This window comes from Pterocles gutturalis, unplaced genomic scaffold (genome assembly GCF_000699245.1).
Source record: "Pterocles gutturalis isolate BGI_N339 unplaced genomic scaffold, ASM69924v1 scaffold8444, whole genome shotgun sequence".
Lineage (NCBI taxonomy): Eukaryota > Metazoa > Chordata > Aves > Pterocliformes > Pteroclidae > Pterocles > Pterocles gutturalis.
In genome coordinates, this window is record NW_010128134.1 from 18,219 (window position 1) to 34,299 (window position 16,081).

The window sequence follows — 16,081 nt, forward strand, 5'->3', positions numbered from 1 at the left end:
TTGGTAATGGGTGCAAAAAGAGGGGGTAAGTGTAGAGCTTGTACAGAACAATTCCCCCACTGATATATTTTTCTTATTTTGGCAGTGTACAATTTAGTGCTGTACTGCTTCTATTAGTGTACTATAGCACCATTTGTAAATGCAATTTAATGTCGAACTGACTTAAAATAAACTTTTGATTTGGTTCAGAGCACCAGAATAGATTGATTCCAGTTAAGGATGTTGACAAGTTTTGTTTCATTGAAAAAACTGGAAATGTTGTTTTTGTTTAACAATTACATTTTAGGAGATTTTCATTGCATGAAAAAGTTTTGCTTTATTTTTGTTACAATACAGGTTGGAAACAGAAGTTGAAATACCAAAACTTCTTTTTTCGGGAAAAAAAATAAAAATCCAAAATTTGTTGAACTCTATGTATTATACAATGTTTCATATATAGCAGATTGTAATATGCATCAAAGTAAAATGGGGATGCATCCTTTTTAAAGAAAACAAAGCAATTTTTATGATGATTAATGATGTTTTCATATAGTATTGTAGGAAAAAATAGTTTCTTTTTAAGCTACTTTTGGCATTTTCATACAGCATGTAGTACATTTGCTGAACATATGAAGAGGTTCATATGAATAACATTTAAAATGAGTGCTTTATTTTGGAACATTTTGAAGCCACTTTTTTTTTTGTTTTTTAAACAGCAGTTTCCTCAATTACTGTTTTTCTGATCTTTCATATGAAATTGATAGCATATTCAGAATGCTGCAAATCAGGAATATGTCGAAGACATTGGTTTAGCTCGCTAAGTTTTCACCGAGTAATTTGTGCCTTGGAGAGATCTCAGTGAATCTTCACTGAGATCTCATCTAATGAGAAATATAACATAAATAATACAGGAAACAGTATATTCTCCTTGAAGTACACAAAATTTGCTGTAGTGAGAGTGCAGAATTTGGCCCTGAAAGAAAGCTGTGTAGCAGAACAGCATGAAAAAATATCCATAGTGCCAGCTCTAAATGTATGTGGCTCTTTTTTATTTTACAAATGAAATCCAATAGAATTGACCATCTACAAAGAGAAAATTTCTTGCAAGCTATGTGCTGAAAACTCAACCATGCACTAGTGGGGTGACACGTGTACTTGCAATTCATTGTGCATGATACAATGCAAAGTGTTTACATAAATACTCTAGCCCACCCCCCTTTCCTGTAGGTAAGTCAATGTCAGATCTCAGAAACAGAAGAACTCCTGATGGGACAAAGAGCAAACTCCCATGGCATTGCACAGATGATGTGGGCTAATAACAAGAAAAATGGAGAAAAGAAAAAAACTATGCCCAAACCTCCCATTTTGGAGGAGAGGAATGAGGGGAGATTTGTACAGTAAAGTTCAGACAATCAGCACTTTTCTGTGATAGAAACTGTATGGGTCTGAAGCACAGATGTACTTAATGTACTTCATGTTCTCAGTTAATCTAAGGAAAAAAAGACCACAACAGGTCACACAAAGAGAGCAGATAACCTTGGCAAAATGCCTTCATGCTGTTGGACTGTTAAAATGAACATAGTAGAGGAGTGTATGTAGTAGAAAATCAGTTTGTGAAGATTAAGATAAGCATCTGGAATGTTTCATAGTGCTCTTAATATAAGAACAGCAAATTTATTGGGCTTATATTAGACTTCATTCAGTATCTGTGCTGGAAATAGTGCCTTCGAAGAAATATCACCTCTGGTTACCATGGCACTCGAGGTTTTGTTACCAGGTTGTGCATTGAGCAGTTTTTGGATCTGCAGGCTGGCAGCTTGATTGAAAAGGTCCTTGACTAAAAAGATGTTTTTGGAAAACTTCAGTAAGCTAAGCAAGCAAAGGTGAGCTGGTGGGATGATGTGGCAGGGCTGGAGCTGTGTAGATTGCTTGGGGGACCTTTGTCTTTGAAAATACTGTTCACCAGGCCAGAGTCCTGCTCACTTATTGGTGTATGCTTTGATTTTTGGTGTGGGATTTTTTGAAACTCATGTTTCATGTGGAAATGTTCTCTCTGTGTGCAGATAAGAAACATACTCTGAGTTACTATAATGTCAGATTAAAGGAAACAAAACAAGGCAGACCCAGAGGAAATCTCCCTGCAGCAGCAAATTATGTCTCTTCTGTTATATGCTAATAATACTAACATTAGCGTTGTACTAAGAAAAAAAAACAACCCCTCCAAACTCTAGTTCTGTCCTGTGACGTTTATAGTACGTTGAAATAGAGAGACAGCAATGGATTAACATGGCAACCAGTCAGTTCAGTATCTCCAGGTTTCTTTTAATATGTACTGTAGAAAATGAGCATTCTTGAGGAGCTGAATGTTAGATTTGACAGTATTCTGAAGAAATAGATTCACAAAATAAACTAGGAGCTGAAATCCCTAATAGGTTAGCAATCACTGTGGTCACCAGAAAGACACAGCTGAGTTCTTTTTCTTTGAGCACTATTGGATCTATTTGCCTTTCTTGAGGATTTGACAGTATTCTGAAGAATATATAGCAAGCATAAATTTGTTGACAGTTTGAGGGGGTTTTGTATTGAAACTTAAAATGGGAGGAAAGAGATCAAGCAAGATCTTTTGTTTGACTTGAACATGAAAAATAAAGGAAGCGAAGAAATAGATTCACAAAATAAACTAGGAGCTGAAATCCCTAATAGGTTAGCAATCACTGTGGTCACCAGAAAGACACAGCTGAGTTCTTTTTCTTTGAGCACTATTGGATCTATTTGCCTTTTGGTGGGTGTTGTAATCACCTGATTAAAGTTGGAGTCATATGACTTTGGTTTTTTACCATACTAATATTTCTTTAAGCATTTCAGGCAAAGATGATCAGTTTCCCTGCTCAGAAAAACCATATATACTGCTGACTTCGTAGTCATTTCTTTGATGGGCTCTTACTCTTGCATACCTTTTCCTTAGGGATTCCACTGTTCCTCGTGAAATTAATAGGCAACCAAACTTTTCTAATACAACAGCATTAATTGGTAGAACAATTGCTCTCAAAAATTTACTGCCTTTAAACTCTCAGCTTCTCAAAATCATTGGAACTAAGTTTGGTTTTTTTTTGGTTTTTTTTTTTTTTTGAGCATTATGAATTTTGTTTAATTGTCTGCAACTTTTAATGGTGTTCATGAGCATTTTTTAGGACTGTTCAGCACCTGTGCACTTTTTACAGAAGATGATTTATAAATTATTTTTTCCCTGCAAAATAAACAACTGTCACACAAACTTTATTTTTAGTAAACATTTAACCATGCATTGACAGCACCACTGAAATATTGTCACCTGTAATTTCAGTTGTTAAAAAAAAATTAGATTAAAAAAAAAAAAAGAGAATTTAAAATGTTGGTGGTGTTCAGATAGCAATTAGGCCAAGCACTTGATCCAAAACGCTGGTAGTGCAAATGTAAGTATCACCTTATAGTTTTAAATCCAGTGGCAGATGGAAAGGCTGAAAGAGGCCAGCTTTACATCTTCCTTTACCTGCCTCTGAGCATTACAGGGCATGTGACCTCCCAAACTAGCAAAACTATAGTCTCTACAGACAAAAAAAGCTTGCATCCCAAATAGTCCATTGCAAGACTTTGTCTGAGAAGCACTTGCATAACAGAAAACTGAGCCTGGATGATAGAAAAATCATTCTAATACCAGTCTCATTCCCTCTTCTGCCTGACATTGGAGGCTGATGATCAGGTGGATGTTCTGCTTGTAAATAATGGAACTGCCTTAGTTAGAAATCAACATTTTGTGTCTTGATGAATACTTCTTAGCTCACTAAAATTATCTGTAACGTAGTATTTAAAATAGTACTGTTGTGCTTCTGGGAGAGCTGTGGTGGTGAAACTGTGTAAATTAGCTTATAGATCCAGGTACTGGTTCCTTATTGCAGATTGCCACCCTGGTTGGATTTGGATGAAGTGCTCTGGAATAGACTTTTCATATGCTAAGGAAAGTCTTGTGATTAAACACAGTATGTTTATGTAGTATACGTTGTAGACACTAAGCTATTTTGTTTATGTTTCCTTTTCTAAGAGGAAGACTGTGAGTTTAGCACAAGAATCAGCTAGAAAGGGGCCACTGTCAAAAGCATCCCCAGTGCAGGGGTATGAGGCTTCTGTAAAGTACAAATGTAGACAGGAGATAAATACAAATTGAATCAGTTATTTAGCATGAAAATATTAAAATGCTGGATAGTTTCAAACCTGAAATAGTCCTCTTGTTCACTGAAACTCAAAACTGCGTTTGTGCCATCAAGATCAAACTTTTTAAAGCCCTTTCCTATGAGCTGAAGCTGTGTGTATTACAGCAGATAGAATGTAAATAACAATGTAATTCCTCATTAATTCTTCCCTTTCCCCTGACAGTTATTAAACCAGCTCTTCCAACAGTGCATTTAGCAGTGTTGTTATGGTTACCATCAAGAATGCAGCTTCACTAAAAAAGATGCATTTATAATACAGGCAAATTGCTAAAACAGAACCCTAAATGTGATGCTAAGATTAGACAGGCAATTAGGCAGATAAACTTAAATAGAAACGTCAAGCAGAAACACTATCATTCTTCCCTAGAACAATGCTGGTTTCAATGTTAGTGCAAAGTCTACACCTCCTAACTGCATCCGCCTCTCGGAGGATCACCCTGTCTATGCCCATCCTGAAAATTTTTCTGACACATAAAAAGCAAAGCTGTAGGTGTGTCTCTGCACTGAGAAGCTGGCGTGCTAGGTTGGGCGAGACATGCTCTGAAGCAGGTCAGTGTGTCAGCGTTAAACAGCATGTCCAGCAGCCAGCTTTGAAGGTGAATTGGGGTGATGAACTATCGGTCCCTTTTTGCCATCTGCTTACTGTCTGAGCTGTGCGTTGGGTCATGCCACCTGACCCATCCTAGGATATGTGCTGAAGAAATACTGCCATTGTTTAATGTTGTCAGGGCATTTGGTTTCGTGGCCTTAGGGAACACTATTGATAGTTGTTGATTTTTATTCCTCTTGTCATGTTCTAAAGTTGATTTTCTATTTCATGAACAATGAGAAAATGCTGGAAGCTATTTAAAATGAGTATGCATTTCTATGCTGTCCAGACTTTGTTACTGAAGTTAGTGCATCCTGATTTTTATCTTTGCCTCTGCAGTGCTTGACCAGTAGAAAATGTTTTGTTTACCTATGAATGGCTATAAACATAGGGCTGGTTTTTGCTTTGCTTACATGAGGACCCTGTGGAAAAACAGACAGCTTTTCAAAGTGGTCAGCTAGAGGTATGTGTGGAAATCCTTTTGGGATAACCAGTACTATTTCTGCCCCATACAAAAAGTGCCTTTGGGGAGTGAACCTACTTTGGTAGTGTATGCTGTTGAGATGTTAGGACTGAACACAGGATCGTGAAGATGATCAGAAATATATTTTAAAAGAATCATTATATGCATCTCCTGCATTTAGCTCTTGAGAAACAGCTCTTAGCAGCTAACCCACCTGTACAGTAGGGTGCATCTCCACAAAAACAAGAACAAAATCCCATGAGAAATTTTGTCATTGCCAGAGGATGGTGGTAACAGAGTCCTGTCTTTCAGTGATGTGTTTGCAAGTACTGGGCAAACATTGGCTTTATCTGTCTTTGGTTGTTGATAGGCACAAACTGGAGAGCAAGAACTTTTTGGAAGTTAGTGTCCTAGCACGTACAGTGAGTGAGGAAGCATGAAGCAGGTCAAAATGCTTGACAGTCATGATTTTGCCCTTCATTAGTACTACCTCTCACGGTGCACTGAATCCCCAAAACTGTTGTAACAATTTATGCTAGCCGTTAAGCACATATTGTTCTGCAGCAAAATATCTCTAACTCCCAATGTGGGTGTGCTGAGCTAACCAGCACTGGTGCAGAGCTCTTCCCAAGCTAGAGCCTGTGGTGGCAGTTGCTGTCATGCAAACAGCATTGCCCATTCTGTCCAAAATGTGTATGCAAATCACGATAGGCAGTCTCTGGGTCATGTTTTTGATGTATAAAGGTTGGAATCTGCAGTCAGTTACACCCATGTAAATCTAGTCAAGAAAATGGGATTGCCAAGGTATGAGCTTGGATGTTAATGTTTCATCTGGTATTTAATTGTATGATTGCTCACCTGCGAAGCAGAATTGATTCCATCTCTCTCTCCTATGGAAAGAGGAATTACCAGAGATAAAATCTTGAAGGCACTGCAGTAATGTAAACAATAAATTTTAAAAATGGGAATTAAATGTTATTAAAGGCAGCAGATAAGGCTGTCTGTGTATATGGAAAGACAAGCTGTAAGAAAGAAGGTGGCATTTTTTGAAGTAATGATTATAGACATAATTAGACTTCTGTTGGAACAGGCTGCCCGAGGAAGTGGTGGAGTCACCATCCCTGGAGGTGTTCAAGAAATGTGTAGATGTGGTGCTTAGGGACATGGTTTAGTGAGTTAGGTGGGGTTGGGTTGGACTTGATGATCCTTGAGGTCTTTTCCAACCTTAATAATTCTATGATTTGTTGCACAGTGACTTCTTAAACTAGAACCACACTTCTGTCTGTGTGGTCCCCTGCTGGGAGCTTTGGCCTTGGTAAAATGTTCCTCGCTGAAAAGCTGTCTCATTAGTCCCTCGTTAGCCTTTCTGGAAACTTTTTCACAGTGGAGGAGTATATTCTGTACCGCAGCAACCTAATTTTCCTTTAAGCTCTCTGAAGGCACAAATTGCAGGCTGCAAATGACTGTAGTAATAACAGTAAAAAGTCATTGTCTTTTCTTAATTACAGAACAGGAAAGAGAGAAGAGCCGTGACTCATCTTCAGTCTGTTACTTAGCGAGGCATACCTCTGAGTTTTGCATAACGAATGTGTGACTTACGCAGCTAGTTCCTGCTGTGTGCTTCTTGCAGTCAGCCCCGTGTTTCTGCCTTTGTACTACTAGGGGATCTCCTGCACCGTATTAAGGCAGATGAAATAAATACACCTAAGCTGCCTGCTCTGAGGGGTGATGGCAGCTGCTTTTGACCCAAGTGGTCATGACTGTGCATTTTGGTCACAGTCCGGTGTTTTTAACCTAACCATACAGAAAGCAGGGTCCCAGATGCTTTTACATCTTCTTTCAGCATCATATGGTGCCATATCAAGCTTAATGTGGCATGTCCCCTAACATATGCTAGGGCTGTCTCAAATGTCTGTATAGATTGTATATCACCAGGTGCAAAGCTAATGCCCAGTCCTACAAATGCTGAAGAAAACAGAATATATGTAATTAGAAGTCAAACTGGGTTATAAAATTTCCTGCGTATTACAGTTTTGAGGCTGGACAGAACTATATGGAAGACATATGCTTTTTACTTGGAATCTACCACTGTTCTTAAAAGTGCTGCAAGAAAGGTCTGAGTAGGGAGATGTACTTGCTTATTCCCATCCCTCTCTAGGATACAGAAAAGAATGAAGAGACAAAGTAACACCTTTTTTACCATTTTCTTTTCTGTCTGATTTCTGTAGCTAGACTGGCATGGACTGTGCTGTCATCTGTGTAGGGCAGCAGGGAGGGAATTTTGGTTCTGTATTATTTCTGTTCCACTAGGTCTTCAGAGTTCCTAAAGTTCACTGTTTGCTCCACCCTTTGCTACGGGATATTCTGAAGTAATTACTTATTGCTTTGAGAGTAAGAATTTCAACATGATGCTTTTCTGTAGAAGTTTTCCCACTCTTCACATAGGCCTTGAAGTATCCCAAAATGGGAATGAGATATTTTTGGCCTTTTCAATAGAAAAATACCCAGTTAGTTAAGTTAGTAAAATACAGTCCATTTGATGGTTTCATTTAGTTTGACAGTGACAGCATTTAAAATCCATGTTTATACACTTAATCTCTGGGGAAAAAAGGGTTAAACACCTTTTTTCTTCAAGCTACAGTTGCTCAGATTACCTCAGGAAATGCCAAAAGTTTATGTCCTTGGAAGACTACTTTGTTGAGCTGTCTAACGAATCGTAAAAATCATTAGAAGACAAAAAAAAAAAAAGGCCAAAGCAAGGTTGATTCTTGGAAGTGCGTCAGTTGTTGGCATAGGAGCTGGATCTGCAATGGATTCTGAATCCATCTGTATATCTTTTGAGTTTTTACTGTGGTTTGTCACACTGGAATAAGTGTCCTTTGTTGTTAGTGGAAAGCATTCTCCCTTGGTCCTGGAGACCCTTTGAATGCATTTTAAGCATGTTAAGACAGAGTTTGTTATTACAATATCCCGGCAGTATAACTGGAAAGTATACCGCATGCATGTTTGAATATTTATAAGGATTTTATGTATTTCCATTATCCTGCTTAAAAATGCATCATGGAATGTTAGTGTTGTGGCTTGATGCTAAATTTTGAGAAGATATATTTCAGTTGAATCATGCACTGATTCTCCTAAGGCACTTTGAGTTAAATATAATTTTTACCCTGTCTGACAAAGAGGACCACTAAATGTCTGACTTGAATGCCAAACATTGTCCCTATTACACCTTTCTTGAGAGCCAGGAAATTAAAAAGGTAGCTCAAAGTTTTAAAAGCTTGGTTTTACTGAGCTGCTAAAAGTTTTGTGCCTTCACCAGCTTCTACAAAAAGCATGGGTGCTTTCTTAGCAATACCTGTTGGTATGTAGAAAGTTGGCCCTATTAGTTGAATCACTTGAGTTGATTGCAACCTTAGTACTTAGCTCACTACAATGTTAGCATTTAGTATATATTCAGTTAAACTGTCATTGCTAAGAGGAGTTTTAATGCATTTGTTCACCTTTCGTCTTCAATTGAATGTTGAAAAAGTTACTTTACAAACAGTTCTCTGTGTGTTGCAAAAATCTGTGATCACCAAAAGGTCGTAGAATATTGAGAGATTTCTGACCCTCAGAATTAAGTGAAAGTGTTTTTCTTCCTGCTCAGTGATAGAAAAGATGCTGGGAAGGGTAAGACAAAACAGTGTTAATACTCTCTAGGACATAATTCCATTTCCTTATTCCACCTTTTACCTGGCTCAAAGCACATGGTCTTCAACTGTGTGCCTCAAGTTATAGTGGTTTAGTTACACTATTTATGACCTAACTAACATACTGTGAGCTGCTATATTGCTCTATGATTTAGTGAGCTCCCCTAAATTTTTGAGTATTTGTGTTCACTTCATCTAGACCAGACATTTGAGAGTTCTCTAAGGACTAATGATTTATTTGTGGGTTATATATTCATTTACAAATCCTTAATGTGCTTGCAGAGGACAAAGAATAACTCTTATGGAACAATTAACAAGTATCAGTTTTGAGTAATTGTTGTGGACCGTTATGAACATCCCTTAGAGAGATATGGTTTGAGTGTAATTCTCATTGCCGAGACTGAAGTCTTCACTCAAATAAAACTTTCTTTGTAGTTCATACAAGCTTTTACTGTAGAAGAAGGCAGGACAGGATTCCTGCCATGTTAATTCTTTCTATCCATGCTACCATCTTAGGTAATAATAGCTAGATGTGGGTGTCTGTAATAATGTAAAGAGTATTTGAAAATTGAGCATAATTATCTGATATTACTAAAGACTTATTTTAGCAGTCAGAAGAGAATATATTTGGAGACAGCTAGTCTCATTCATCAGAGCTGAAGGATGCAAATGTATTTAACTTGAGGAAGGCACATCCAAAGTGCTGTATTTCTGGACAGAGCATTGCATTTTTTTTTCAAATAATTACTTATTTCATATAGTTTATATAAAATATAATTGTTAGCAGCTTGCAAATTCAACAGACCTTAGAGTTTACTATTAAAGGGTATTTTACCAAAAACTTGTGATCAGACAGGTGATTGCTTCCCAGATACTTTACACAGAGCCCCTGACTGCTAAGATTTTTATTTTGGGGCTTCAGCCCTGTTTGAGTGGATGTTTTATTTGGGGACTTTTTCTGTATCCTTTCAGGAATTGTTTACCTGCTCTCAGCTCTCAGCCACATGGCACGTTCTGCGCTCTTCCTGACTGTTTCTGCCAGGGATGGGGGTGGCCTTCCCTCTACCACCAATGCAGCCATCACAGTAAACATCCTTCAGACTGCTTCAACCCCTGCCATATTTGAGAGATCCCGGTATACTTTTTCTGTTTCCGAAGATGCACCTGAAGACAGCCTGATTGGCACAGTAAAGGCTAGAGAGCCTCCAAGTAAGTTGCGTGCTCAGTCAGAGATTACACTGCATTTTTTTGTGACCATTAACTGGAAATATCTGCAGGTAATTTTTTTTTTTAAATTTTTGTATTATTCATTCAGTCTGTCAACCATTAAATAGTATTTACTGTTGGTATTTACAGCATCTGGTATAATCACTGCTGTATCAGGAAGCTCTTTAGAACAGATGGATGTTTGTGGTACTCTCCTTGATGTTCCATGGGGAATGGCAACTGACTCCATTTTCCTACTTCAGTTTACTAATTTGCTTTGCAATATAGTTAAAAATACCTTAAGTAGTTTCCTAATATGATTTTTGCATGCAAACGGGTGCTGTAGCTTCCAGATAGATTTCTATAATGATAAATGGGGAGATGGGAAGCATGTTGTGAAAGGAAGGGTCTGTGTGATGGCATGGCTTGTGTTAAAGCCATGAAAAACAAATCTTAGAGCAATACTCATGAGCAAAGAGTATTCACAAGTTTCAGAGAATCTGTATGAAGTGCTGCTGCAAAAACCCCCCACACTTTCACAAATTAAGTGGTGAAGTCCAGATTAACGTTTATGGGACCTTTTGAAAATGTATTTAATTGATTTGGTTTCTTTATAATTTTTAGAGAGAAATGGGTTAGCTCCTGCCAAGACCCAGTCATAAACACCCTGTCCTGAGAGCCATATATATTAGGTTTTTACACAGAGCAGTGGGAGCCGTGAGTCCAAGTACAGGCTTGATGATGGATCTGTATATGCAAGGTGGTAGTGGTAGAGGTTTGAGTTTGATTAGTCAGATCCTCTCATTTTCTTTCCCTTGGAAGGACAGTGCATTTATCACTGTCCCCAGGGTGAGGTAGCACCTGTGGAGTGGCCTTGGTAATAAGCCTGAACCTTTAGATAGGTTTTGCTTTAGGTAGCATCTGATGTATAAGGGTTATAGCAGTGGTCGTCCATGAACTGTAAGTAAAATGCAGTTCTTTCAGAGAACTGCCACCTGCTTCATTCCTTGCTATAGTGAATGCCTATGTGTAGTGAAATCAGTCCCGTAAGACTAATGTATAGGAATGTTTTTCTGTAGTTTAGATCAGGGAAAACCAAGAGGCTATTATATTATTATTTTCTCTATAGAGTTTTACCATACCAGTGAGATGAAAATCAAATGGTGCACAAGTGGACAAACTGGATTCAGGCAGATCAAGCCTGTGCAGTATTTGTTTTACTGAAGGGCTCCAGGGATAGGAACAAGGAAGCATAAAAAGCCCAAGAAAGTCTAACATCTGTGTAGCTTACATTTATTCCGCTAAATTTAACAGCATGCATTCTTCACAGATGTTCTTACCAGCCCTCATGTGATCACTTTCATATTTTTGTTTACATTTTTTGTTGTTCTTTCGATTTCTAGATTCTTTAGAAGTGGTTTCTTACCGAATTTCCTCTGGTGATCCACATGGAAGATTCATTATTGACCCACAGTTTGGTATCATCCGCACCAAAAAACAGCTTGACCATGAAACTCAGTCTGTTGCGGTGCTCACCGTTCAGTCACAGCTGGGTAACTCCCCTGTCTACAGTAGCACCCAGGTCAACATATCTGTGACAGATGTTAATGACAATCCTCCAATATTTCTTACCAAATCTGATAAGGTAACCATTTCACATACCCAGCCTCCTGGCACTGCTGTCTACATTGCTCATGCAGAAGACAAAGACAGTGGCTTAAATGGGGCAATCAAATACAGTATCGCAAGCAAGCAGTCAAATGCATTTAGCATTGATCCAAGCCTTGGAGTGGTAAACCTCACCAGGACAGTGTCTGCAGATAAGCAGCAGGAAGCTGAAGACTGTGGAAGTCCTCCTCTGACTTCTTGGCTGATGTTGACAGTGATTGTTGAAGACCAGAAGATGGGCCCCGCTTTGGTTTTTCAAAACTTGGTGTATCAAGCAGAAGTCAGCGAAGCTACCTCTCCAGGCGCACAAATCCTTCAGGTTCAAGCCCATTCACTTGATCCACACAGTGTTACCTCCAAGCTGACATATTCCTTAGAGCCTAGCACAGATTCTGTTGCATTTGGAATCAGCTTTGATACTGGCTGGATTTATCTTCGGAAACGTTTGGACTATGAATGTGCACAGATACTAAGTTTTAGAGTCCTGGTCAGTACCTCCGAGGATGAAAAACCCAGGCAAAATGCAAGTACCTCAGTAATAGTTAATGTCCTGGATGAAAATGATAATTCTCCCATTTTTATGCATAAAAGCTACTTCTTTGAAATGGAGGAAAATCCAATTCCCAAGGGTGTGGTTGGCACCATTAGAGCTGTTGACGAAGACTCGGGAAGAAATGGACAACTTTCCTATTTTCTCTTGTCTGACGGAAAGTATTTCAAGATAAATTCCAATACAGGTAGCATTTTATGATTTGTAATCTGCCTAATATTGCTTTTGGAAAGCAGCCTTCCCTGAGTGAATGGAAGTAAAGTGTAAAGCTTTCAGGAACTGCTGTGAATCTCTTGGGTTGATATGTGAATGTTGTAACTCAGGCTTCACAATTTGGGGAATTAAATAAATCTAATACAGGTTCATGAAGAATGAACTAACCCTTAGGATTTGATTTTTTCATTACTTCATTCTGGTCACTTGGTCATAATGTTCAGTGTTTGACTAAACAAATTAAAAGGAGTTTTAAGTTATAGCTTGAGTAGATCATATGAGGAACTTGATTGTCTGTGATCAAGTACACTTGAAACGTACAGATCAGCCATGAACAACTGTAAAGGTAACTATGACATTTGACAGTTACAGTGATTTAAAATATTTGTAAGAAGTTCTGTAAGTTACATCAAAACTGATTTCATGTTGTACACGACACCATGGAAATCAAACTGGCTGACAGAATTTTTTCACGTCACAGGGTATACTCGTGAATCCAAATGCCTCGATTGATAGATACTACATCCACCCAGTATAACACCACAGAACACAGTACGGAGAGGTCAGAGGAAGGGAACCCTGTAAGGAACACAGGCACTGTAAATAATCTGGTTTAGCACCATGATAGGTAGCAAGCAAAGATCTGCTGCTTAAAATTCCTGTTCCCAGATGTCCTTTCCTGATGGGAACTGAATAGGCTCTCCCACAATTTGTCTGTATAAATTTCAAAATGAAAGTGTCATTTCAAAGCAGGTTCCTGTTGAGTACATTTATGGAAGTTTAAAGACAAACAGAGTACAAGGAGTTAATCATGAAGGTCTTGAAATAGTATGTGGTTATCTGTATGAAGGACTTCAACCACAAGTCTACAGCTGTACTGAGTATGATTGAGCAAACAGAAGATTGGGTCAGATTTATTCACTGAGTTTACCACAATGTGTAGGAGTCATAAGGCTTCCTGATTAATGTACAGGCATTGTGTTGATAATTTCCTAACCCAGGGGCATAATAAAGGCTATTTGTCAGCAGTTAAAACCCCATCCTCATATATTATCTGTCCTGAAGTGTGGTGAAGAAAACGCCAAGTGGATTTGGAAGGTCAGCACATTGGTTCATGTTGTTTTATACGTTTGCTCTGGGGCATCTGCTGTGCAGTAAAGGATGTAATGTGATGTTGAAGTATAAGTGCAAATGGTGATTGACAGAATGTTTCTATGGAATGGAGATTGGAAAACTGAGGTTTTAATGTCAGTGGCAAGGTGTATCAGAAGATATGTATCATTGCATGTTAAATGTAATGTATAATTGCATGCAGTGAGATGAGTGCTAGCATATAGTAATATCTGACTCCTTTTCTCTTTCATTCTCTTTGTCTGTCAGGTGAAATTATAAACTGGGTTGCACTTGACCGTGAAAAACAAGCTCACCACCAGCTGACCGTGCTAGTGACCGACCATGGGTCCCCGAGGCTTAATGCCACCACAGCCGTGTACATCATGGTGACGGACATCAACGACAACAAGCCCTTCTTCCCTGGGGTGGCACCCGGGCAGGAGCTGCACCTCCAAGTGGGTGCTGCGGACCCCTGTGGGTGGGTGGGTGCTGCGGACCCCTCCAGGCGGGCGCTGCTGGGCCCCTAGCACCACCCTGTGGCAGGAGCCCAAACCCCCCATGCTGCAGAGCTGGGACGGTAGGGCACCGAAATAGAAACGTAGCTCTTTCTTCAGGTGTGCTGGGGACTTTAAAAATGTATCAAATGATTACATTTCTCTGACTGGTATACTGTGAGATGTAAAGGATATATATGTATAATTTTGTTTCCATATGCAGTAGAATCTCTTTTAATTTCTGACCTTGGAGTCTGCTGTACTAAAGATTTTTTTAAATTGTTAATATTTGCAGACTGTAACACAGGATTGCTAGAAATGTATTATTTAACCCTTTCCTGAAATGCTCTTTTCACTGGCTAGATATTACTGAAATGAAAAACAGGGCAACAGCAAAACTCTTGTGTTGTTGGAAGGAGTTTAAGACTTGCTGTTATCCGTGTATATTTGCAAATTATTTATAAACTGCTTAATGACAGGTTTTGGAAGGGCAGCCGCCAGGGACACTTATTACCACTGTCTTTGCAAAAGACTCTGATTCTGGAAACAACAGTGTTGTATTGTATTCAATAGAATCAGGTAAGAATTTAAAGTGTTATTCATAAGATATATTGAAATTTTAGAGTTGCCATGTATACATATAAGATTTCATGACTTTTTTGTGTCTGTTAGAATCATGATCATTTGTGTGTCTTTTGAAGTATCTGAGGAGGCATGAGCAGCTACCTTCCTCCCTTCCCCCTCTGCCCCATCTTCCAGGGGTTTGGTTGCTTGTGTGGCCGACCAGAGAGCGTTCAAACAGCACTCCGAAAAGATTAAGACCATGATCTTGTACTGTACAGTTTAGTGTTTCAGTCAGTTGTTTTAACATCTTAAAGGAAAGATGATCTCCCTTTTCCCATGACCAATTGAAAATTTTCCTGCTAAAGAACAGTTCATAATAGTCTGAGACAGGGATCAGAAGGATCAGCAGATAATCTGGGCAAACAGTGAGGCTTGTGGTTTTTAGTTCATGTTTCACCCTTTGTTTAGCACTGCGTTAGCCTGACATAGCGTGGCTGCTTAAAAACACTTCTCTTTAGTTTTCCGTGTAATTCCTCCATTTAGTGATTCACTTTTGGGGTATGCTGTAGGATCCAGTTTTGTCTGCAGCGAAGTAACAGAGCAGTCCTGAATTAGAACATGAGTGGGCTGGACCCGGGAAACTACAGGCCGGTCAGTCTCACCTCTGTGCCCGGCAAGATCATGGAGCAAATCCTCCTGGAATCTATGCTAAGGCACATGGAAAACAAGCAGGTGATTGATGACAACCAAATGGCTTTACCAAGGGAAAATCGTGCCTGATGAATTTGGTGGCCTTCTATGACAGGGCCACAGCACTGGTGGATAAAGGAAGGGCAACTGACATCTACCTGGACTTGTGCGAAGCCTTTGATACTGTCCCACATGACATCCTTGTCTCTAAGTTGCAGGGACATGGATTTGACAGAAGGACCACTTGCTGGATAAGGAGTTGGCTAGATGGCCGCACTCAGAGTGTTGTGGTCAATGGCTCAATGTCCAAGTGGAGACCGGTGACAAGTGGTGTTCCACAGGGGTCGGTACTGGGACCAGTGTTGTTTAACATCTTTGTTGGAGACATGGACATTGGGATTGAGTGCACCCTCAGCAAGTCTGCCGATGCCACCAAGCTGTGTGGTGTGGTGGAGGGAAGGGATGCCATCCAGAGGGACCTTGACAGGCTTGAGAGGTGGGCCAATGCCAACCTCATGAAATTTAACAAGGCCAAGTGCAAGGTCCTGCACGTGGGTTGAGGCAATCCCAAGCACAAATACAGGCTGGGTGGAGAATGGATAGAGAGCAGCTCTGA

At 39.4% G+C, this 16,081-nt stretch overlaps 1 protein-coding gene across 1 annotated transcript in view; it reads left to right on the forward strand.

The window, feature by feature from the left end:
- LOC104466164 (protocadherin-23-like) overlaps positions 1–14,790 on the forward strand; it is a gene marked incomplete at both ends in the record, with an annotated part of 30,940 nt that extends 16,150 nt beyond the window's left edge. Inside the window, 4 exons of the mRNA XM_010079503.1 lie at positions 9,940–10,176; positions 11,577–12,578; positions 13,985–14,172; positions 14,691–14,790. Of these exons, the coding sequence (XP_010077805.1) occupies positions 9,940–10,176; positions 11,577–12,578; positions 13,985–14,172; positions 14,691–14,790 (1,527 nt within the window). The remainder of the gene's footprint in view (positions 1–9,939; positions 10,177–11,576; positions 12,579–13,984; positions 14,173–14,690) is intronic.
- Between the last annotated feature and the right edge of the window lie 1,291 nt (positions 14,791–16,081).